At 41.7% G+C, this 8,839-nt stretch overlaps 1 protein-coding gene across 5 annotated transcripts; it reads right to left on the bottom strand.

Annotated features, from left to right (window-relative positions):
• Positions 1-1,047: 1,047 nt before the first annotated feature.
• Positions 1,048-4,750, bottom strand: ARL4A (ARF like GTPase 4A). Of its 5 annotated transcripts, none has more exons than XM_028120254.2 (3): positions 4,568-4,750; positions 3,857-3,985; positions 1,048-3,410 (listed from the first exon to the last, which is right to left on the bottom strand). In XM_028120254.2, the coding sequence occupies exon 3, from the start codon at positions 3,319-3,321 to the stop codon at positions 2,719-2,721; it is 603 nt and encodes a 200-aa protein (XP_027976055.1). In that variant the 5' UTR covers positions 3,322-3,410; positions 3,857-3,985; positions 4,568-4,750; the 3' UTR covers positions 1,048-2,718. The 5 variants fall into 5 exon arrangements, with proteins under 5 accessions (XP_027976055.1, XP_027976064.1, XP_027976081.1 ...); XM_028120263.2 differs by having other exon boundaries at positions 1,048-3,407; XM_028120280.2 differs by lacking the exon at positions 3,857-3,985.
• Between the last annotated feature and the right edge of the window lie 4,089 nt (positions 4,751-8,839).

Here is an 8,839-nt window from a genome sequence, read left to right as displayed (position 1 = left end):
CCTGAAACACTCTACCAAAGACCTCCTTCCAGGTCAATATGAATAATTAATTAAATACTGTTTAAGTGTCAAATGCCTTGTACAGACAAAAACATTCTAAGTCTAGGTCTTTCCCTCTGTTCAGAAACCATCATGCTTCTACAGGCTAGTAATTCTCTCGCTACGTACATTTATTTTTACTAGTAACTTCACTTTTTGGCTTCCACAGATTTATTCACTTTTCCATGATTTTTCCATGATTCTTAGTGAACCTATGCCGTCTACATAAACTACACAACTTTTTTTTCCTAAGTGCTTATAATCCACTTAGGAATAAGCCTAGATTTCTTTATAATTAACTTATCTTTGATAGTAACTTGAATTTAGAGTCATCCCGTCCTTGATTAATGTTGGGTATTAAACCAAATAACCTTAAGTACAAGAAAATATTTTAGAAATATACTTCAGAAAAGGTGTACCTTAATAAAAAACTAGATATAAAAGCACTATCTAAACTCTTCCGGGTGTATTTTGGTAAGACTCCTTAGCAGAGTGGAAAATATTACGAAGAGTTTTGGAGTTGAAAATATATTTTATAAATCAAAGCTAATATAGTATTCACGCCATTTTCTTTTTGTACTTGTAAGCTAAATATGAAACACTTAGATAACATGGATTTGCTTATCAAAATTCTTAGGCTACAAAATAAGGATCAACACAGTTGAACTTTCAAGAGATAGTTATAATAGTATGATTTTATATATCAAGTATATAAAAAGTACAGGTAGGCTAAACATCTAGTCCATTCACTGACTTGTTTTTTTCAGCAAGCTTTATTAATCCATAACAGGTCTAGTGATATTGAGAGTATTTATCATGATTTCATTTAGTGAAAGGTTAAAAAAAATAACAAAAGTTTCTCCCAGCAAACGGCCTTTGGTGCCTGTCACACTTGAGGAAAACCAAACTACTATGGGACGATGTAACCCAGCTGTCAGAGTTGTTTTTGCACACCTAATTAAAAGTTTCAGCAAATGGAAATACATTGAAACGCAAAGTCAAACACTGTTCTCCTAGTGCCTCCATTAGTTTATTTGTAGTTATTATCCACATTTTTATAAATATAAACATTCTAAGTGACTGTCACTAGTGCAGGTACATTTAACAATGAAAGCTCCACAGGAAGCTACTTCATTTTGTGTGTAACAAGAAATCAAGGTTCCAAAAACTTAACCGTACCACTAAAAACAAAAGAGAACCCCCAAAACAGAAAAACCCAAATAGAAACAAAACCCTGCAAAGTGCAGTTCTTTTGCTATCTTCAGAACAAACAGCTGTTGGCTTTACACATAGGAATTATGCTGAGTTGTTAATACAGGATCACTGGAAGTAAGTCCTTGCTTGTGGATAAGCATTAGGCAATGGGTTTTCCTCCTTTTAATTTAGAGGGTCTTTTGGATTCCAGTGTGAACAGCACCAGCGAATTTTACAAAACATAGCTTCGCTACTTTCCCCTTCATTTTCTAGAATCTTAATTCTTATCCGCAGAACTGTATCATTTCTTCCTACCTTATAATCAGGACTGGACTGCCCCCCACTAATACTGCTGAGGTTGTAAACAAAAAAATTAAAGCTCAGAGCACTTACAGGACATCTCTTACATTCTCACTCCACAGTGCATCAGATGTTATTTATAAAGCTTCTGCTCCTCTCAAAACGCTACAAAAATATATGAAACCACATCTGTGTTCAGCCAGCAAGGATCAATAGAACAAATATTTTACAACTGGAATACGTTAGAGACCATGTATTGTAATTACATCCTCGACTGAATTCGTCAACTGCTTTCTTCATAAATCCATACATATACCAAGCATATGCATTTATTAGTCTACATGCCCTAATTTACTATATAAAAGAATTAAGTAAATTATTTTAGGTTCTTCAAGTAAAAGTGCTTCTGATAATAAACTATTTCTGTAACAGCCCTACATCCCCAAAAAGGTGTTTTAAACCTGACCATGGAGAAAGATGCATAGCTACTTCTAAAAAGTAAAAACCTACACACCAAAACATGCATTGTCAGGAAAACTAATCCATGCACTTGAATATGCCCCCAATACTTTATTTTTATTATTTTAAGTTAGACCAACTTAACCATTGTCTAGAATTAAGATATAGCATTACAACACTTGATTCCAGAAAATGTCAAAATTCATTTGGCCAAAACTTAAAAAAGCAAACACTTCTTCCTTATCCCTTACTGGTTGGACCAATGTGATCAATATAACCGTTTATATATATTAATCTATCTTAACATTTCCATTCATTAGCATTTTATCTTAACATACAAAGCCTTATATGCAATTTCCTTGAAAGGCTTCCCCCCAAAAGATGTAAGGACAAAACACTAGGCAGACACTCTTCAAAGTTTTATTTCACTAACTTCAGGTCAAATTTCCACAACTGTTTTCTGGTCAATCTGCTATCCATGCTTGGCTTCCCAGAATGGTAGTACCAGAAGATTTGTGGGGTAGGGAGGAGAGACCATTTTAAGAAGCACTCCATTTACTCATCTCCCACAAGGCAAAAGAGTTGGGCAATCTGATTGTTCAACAAAACAAAGCTTTTTCAGGATCCAGGAGGGCAGGAGGGCAAACCAGGCTGTAGACACTCTTCCATTCGTCAACATCAGGCCAGAGAAAACCTACTCCACACAAATATAAAAAGGATCACCATTCATCTCTTCTTTTTCTGTTGCCGCAACATTTTTCGTCTTTTAATGATCATATCATGTAGTTTCTCAAGTCCTTCCTTTAGTCCATCTCCTATGATTGCACAGGTGGGCTGCAAATGCCACGGAGTTGATGAGCTCAGTTCACCCATTGCTAACAATTTCTCAATTTCTGACAGAGACAGTGAGTTCCTCAGGTCTTGTTTGTTAGCAACTATAAGTACGGGGACTCCCTGATTTTCTGATATCCTGGTTATTTTATGAAGTTCAGTTTTGGCCTCTTCCATTCTTTCAACATCAACAGAGTCCACAACAAACACAATACCATCTGTGCATCTGGTATACGACTTCCACAGTGGCCTTAATTTCTCCTGGCCACCTACATCCCAGAAGTGAAAAGTGACTGTTTTAGAATTTCCCAAGGTTACCTTAATTTTTTCAGTGTTAAATCCTTTGGTAGGTACAGTATTTACAAATTCATTGAACTGCAGCCTATATAACACAGTCGTCTTTCCAGCACAGTCCAAACCCAGAATAACAATGTGAAAGGACTGAAATGAAGGCAGGCTGGACAGGATAGAAGTCTGGTCTGACAGGCCATTCCCCATTTCCAGGTGCAAGTAAGTGATCCCAATTGAAATGCTTTCTTCTCACTGCTTTAGAACTTCTCTTCCTAGGGGATCCAGCTACAAGACTGCTGGGGGGGGGGGGGGGAAATGAATAAGTTATTCTGGTGAAATAACGTACTGCAACTGTTTTTCTCTCTTTCTGCTTAAATAAGCAAGACGAGGAACTTGAAAAACCAAACTTGCTTCAGTAACAAACCAAATGAAACATGAAACGTACGCAAACCAAGGCAATCGACAGAATAATCCTTGTGATTGCAATTCTTTAACATTCACGAAAATTGCAGTAACAGTACTTCTCTACTTCCCTGGGTTCCCAAATCTCAAAAGATCTCATTCCGAAGACAACCTAGTCACTAGTATCTGGTCCAACTCGGAATAACCACAGAAGAGCCTCTTTGGGCAGAAAACTCGTAACACATAATCCTATCTCGGGGATCTAATTCCACGTGCTTAAGAACATACCCAAGGTTACTATTATCCCCCCGGCCCCCCAAAAACAGCACAGTGCTCTCACCTCCGGAATTGGAGTCTGGGTCCAAATGAGAAAGCATTTGGTAGGCGTTTTTCTAAGCGGGGTTTTTGGGGGAGAAGCAACCCACGTCCGCTCAGTTTAGCTCTCCACGCAGCTCTGGCAGTTGCAGCACTAGAAACCGTAGATTCAGACTCTGACCACGCCCACTCCTCACGGCCCACCCATGAGCCCAAATCCCATTGGTCACCCGCGTCAGCGCGTCTAATTCACACCCGCCCCAGCGCACTAATTGGCGAGAGTAACTGCCGCTCCCAGTGCGGCCGAGCTGGGTTCTCTCTCGGTCCTCAGGCACCACCTGTTGCCCTTAAGTTAGAAAAGAAGGCGCCCGCAGAGGGAGCTGAGTGGCCCCCCGCAGGTGAGGGGACGCCTGGGCTGGTCGGTCAGGTCGCCGCCAGGCCGCTCGCTCTGCCCGCCCCCGCGCACCTGCAGCGCGGCCCGCGGATGCCGCGCCGCGGCTCCCACATCCGGGGCCCGCGGTCTCCGCCGGCGCGTTAACCCTTTGTCCGCTGGCCAGAGGGTGCTGGCTGTGGCCACGCCGGCCTCCAGGCGTGAATGATTCAATGTGCGGCACCCGCAGGGGCAGGCCCACTGTTCCCTCAGCACGATCCCCTCACGTCGCCCCTCCGCACCCGGCCGGCTCCTCTCCTCTGGCAGGGCGTGGCCACACCAGCTGCCTGCCCCGCTGCGGCTCACCTGACTCACAGTCCTTCCCCGTCCGGACCCGACGTTGCTCACAGCCGCTTGGGAGCACGCTGGTACCTGCCGGAAGGCACCAGTGAGGCCCCGTTGGTGGCCGGAGACGAGACGCCGCTTCTGGGGGCGCCGGGTGGGCGCCTGCAGCCTAACGGTGCTCTGCCGATCGCTCCCCGCGCCAGCCGCGGCCCCGCCCCCTTTCAGCTCTCGCTGGGGCGCTGGCCAGTGGGGGGCGTGCGGGAGCCGGGTCTCCTAGCAACGCCAAAACAAGGTCACGTTCGAACTAGCCTGATGGGGACTGGCAACCGGCGAGGTCGGGCGGGGCTTCTGGCTTCAGCCTCGGCAGCAGTTACGTCTCGGACGCTTTCTCCAGCCGGCGGCTGGCATCAGGCGGGCCCCGCCGGGTCCCACCCTCCCTGCCTACCTCAGGGCGTCATACGGTGTCCCTCTGGGCGGTGGCCGGTGACGTAGGGTCAGAGATTTCAGAAGACACCAGACGGGCTGGCCCCTTATATAACGGGGTAACGTGGGCGTGCCTCAGTAGCTGCCCTGAGCGCCTGGGCCAGACTAGTGTCTGAAACTCACCTTCCTTTTGCAAAGCAAATAAATTCCCTCTCCCACAAGATCCTAGCAACATCCCGGTGAGGTAGAAATATCCCGGTTCTACAAATGAGGAAATAAACTGGAAGATGGAAGCGCTGTTTCTATTGACCCAAGGAAAATAAGTGGTGGCCCCGGAACTTAAAGTCTGCTAGTCATTAAATGCTTAATGCTTACCATTGAATAATTCTGACCCTAAATGTCAGTTCTGTGCTTGACCCATAAATTTGCAAATACTTACTGAACACTTAACAGGCAGTAGGCACAATTCTATGTGTTGGGGGATAGAACGGTGAGCAAATCAGGCATTGTCTTTCCTCTTGTGGAATATTGGTCTCATGGGAGAAAAAGAAAGTAACCAAATTGCCACATGAATAAATTTTTAATGAGTGATAATTTCAGGGTACTTAAGACAACATAGGAAGAGGGGGTTACTGGGAAAGTGTCAATCAACAAACATCTTTTTCCGGGGGGGCGCTGTAAGAGATTGGAACTTGGAAGAATTTACATAGTGCACTTTCAAAAAACATTGCCCTTTTTATTTATTTATTTTTTTAAGATTTTATTTATTTTAGAGCAGAGGAGAGGGGCAGAGGGAGAGGGAGAAAGTCTCAAGCAGACTCCGTGCTGAGCTGGGAGCCAGAGGGCAGCCTCCATCTCACCACACTGAGATCAGGGCCCTGAGATTACCACCGGAGACAAAATCAAAAGCCAGATGCTTAACCAACTGAGCCACCCAGGCACCCCAAAAATTGCACTTTTTATATGCAGATTGAAGTTTCCTCAAGAAATTTTTTTTATTTTTCTCAATGCCATTATTGCTAGTGATATTTACTGCTAGTGATATTTACTGACTAGCATAGGAACAGTACTTACTAGTTTTTTAAAGTAACAAAACCTTAGGACTAAGCACAGTGTATATTTTTAAGACAGCAACACCAATTCTGAAAATAAAGCTAGAAGTCTCAAATAGCATATTCTATCAAGTTATTGAATCTAGTATAAGCTAGAGCTGGCCATATTAGTTATAATTGTAGAACCTCATTAGCCATTTACAGTAATCAGCAAGTAAGTAATAAAGGGCTTGATGCAATGACTAGTCTCCTTTTCTTAGAAATTTAACAGGTATTCTTTATTAAACTGGAAAAACTTGCAAATTGTCATTAAATCAAGAATTAAAAACAAAAGTTTATAACAACCTTCTGTTTACAATAACTTTACAATCAAGTAGACCTTTCACATATTAGTTGCAAGGGTGCATATTTGTACAGTTTTGCCTGGAGCAAAATGGAAGAGATAGGGAAATACTGAGAGCTTCTACCCTTGCAGAATCCCCTTCACTGAATTGCACTTAATGCTATAACTTAGGCTTATAACTAGAACAGTGGTTGGCAAACTACAACCTGTGTGCGTGTGGCCACATCAGAAGATAAGAATGGTTTTTACATGTTTAAAGGGCTGCAACACAGAAGAATATACAATAAATGCCATTTGTGGCCCCCCAAACCTAAAATATATACTCTCCCACTCTTTATAGAAAAATGATACTCCTCTATAATAACAACCATATGAAAACTGCAATAAATGGTATAAAAAGTGATGAAATTCCTGGAATACACCGTCTACTTGGTTTGCACAATCTACCTATAGAAGGCAAGTTCAGATACTTTATTTAGATGCTATTCCAGGAAAATGTTCCCTTTAAGCTATAGTTCATAGGCTCAAGGGACTCTGGGTGCCTCAGGAACTCATGGGACTCCTATGGGGTATTCTAACTTTTTTGAGGGAAACACAGCGCCATCTGTTGGACTCTGTTAACAACTGTAACTATTGTCTGGATCTATCCACTTAAATGTAATATTGGGGTATTTCTTCTGGCCTGAGGCACCATGAGAAAATTATTTAGACACTAGAGGCTCTGTGAACCTCGGCCTTTAGTTATGGTTTTCCAAACTTTGCTAATAATGAGAAGCATCTGGTAGTGCTTGTAAAAATACACATTTCTGGTCTCTATCACAGATCTGCCAGCTCAGAATCATTAGAGGGGCTAGTGATCTGTATCCAACAGGAATCCCAGGTAATTAATGATTAGATATTTTGAAGAAATACTGATCTTAAAAAATTGGTAAGCTTTCTCCTTTTAAATACTACAACTGAGTAATTTACCTTGTTTCTCCTTTTTGAATACCAGGACCCAGATCAAATCTGATGCCTGTAGCATTTTTCCTCTCTTCCATAATCTGATTTTCTATGTTATGCCTAAATTAAGCAGGCACACACTGTAGCTAATGTCCTTCATTACCTTTGCCGATCCTTATTTTTATATACTATTTTCTCTTCTAGGATACCTCACTTTATTTGTTTCAGTAGATATTTACTGATATCTCCCAAGTTTGAAGGTCTGGGTAAACAGAAGGCATGGACTATAGTGGAAGAAATTGGTTCATTGGTGGCAAGAGACACACAGCACATAATTGCTATGAATACAGTAGGACTTCTGGGTGGCAAAATAGAAGTTATTTCAAGTCCAATGCCTGTACAAACTTTATCTGACAGTCAGCGTGGCTTAACAGAAAAAGATGTAATTTTATTTATTTTTTAAAGATTTTATTTATTTATTTGAGAGATAGAGCACGAGTGGGGAGGAGAGGGAGAAGCAGGCTCCCCATCAGCACGGAGCCCGATGTAGGGCTCAATCTTAGGACCCTGGGATCATGACCTGAGCTGAAGGCAGATGCTTAACCAACTGAGCCACCCAGGTGCCCAAAAGATGTAATTTTAAAGCTGAATATTAAAAGAAGTCAACACCAGACAAGGTGTAGGGGAATAGAATTGCAGGTGGAAGCGACAGTATGCAGGGTATGGAAGCATAAAGTTTATGATATGTTCAAACACATCCAAAAACAGGAGATTATAATTTCCCATAGGAAAAAAAAAAAGATGTGTTAGGGGTACTTTAATACCCACTCTCAACACAAATAAGTCATCTAGGCAGAAAATCAATGAGGAAACATTTGAACAACACTATAGACCAAATGGACCTAACAGACACATACAGAACATTCCATCCAACAGCAGCAGAATATACATTCTTCTCAAACCCACATGGAACATTATTCAAAGTAGATCATATGTTATACCACAAAACAAGTCTCAATAAATTCAGGAAGATTGAAAATACCTCAAGTATCTTTTCTGACTACGGCATGAAACTAGAAGTCAGTAATGAGGAAAATTGGAAAATTTGCAAATACATGGAAATTATTTTTTTATATATATTTTTTAAGATTTTATTTATTTGACAGAGAGAGACACAGCGAGAGAGGGAACACAAGCAGGGTGAGTGGGAGAGGGAGAAGCAGGCTTCCCGCCGAGCGGGAAGCCCGACTTGGGGCTCGATCCCAGGACCCTGGGATCACGACCTGAGCCAAAGGCAGACACTTAATGACTGAGGCACCCAGGCACCCCAATACATGGAAATTAAATAACGTATTCTTGAACAACCAATAGATCAAAGAAGAAATAAAAAGAAATAAATATCACGAGACAAATGAAAATGGTAACACAACATAACAAAACTTATCAGATGCAGCAAAAGCAATTTAAGAGCAAAGTTTATAGCTATAAATACCTACATGAAGAAAAAATAAAGATGTCAAATAAACAACATTA

Source organism: Eumetopias jubatus, unplaced genomic scaffold (assembly GCF_037043125.1).
Source record: "Eumetopias jubatus isolate StellerSeaLion01/CBP00866 unplaced genomic scaffold, mEumJub1_p1.0 scaffold_14, whole genome shotgun sequence".
In the NCBI taxonomy this organism is placed as follows: Eukaryota; Metazoa; Chordata; class Mammalia; order Carnivora; family Otariidae; genus Eumetopias; species Eumetopias jubatus.
The sequence above is the reverse complement of the archived record's forward strand: the minus strand, read 5'-3'. Positions and strand labels throughout refer to the sequence as shown.

What these genes read in the sequence shown, in the direction of transcription:
- ARL4A (XM_028120254.2), bottom strand. Translation starts at nt 3,321, where the DNA reads ATGGGGAATGGCCTGTCAGACCAGACTTCTATCCTGTCCAGCCTGCCT.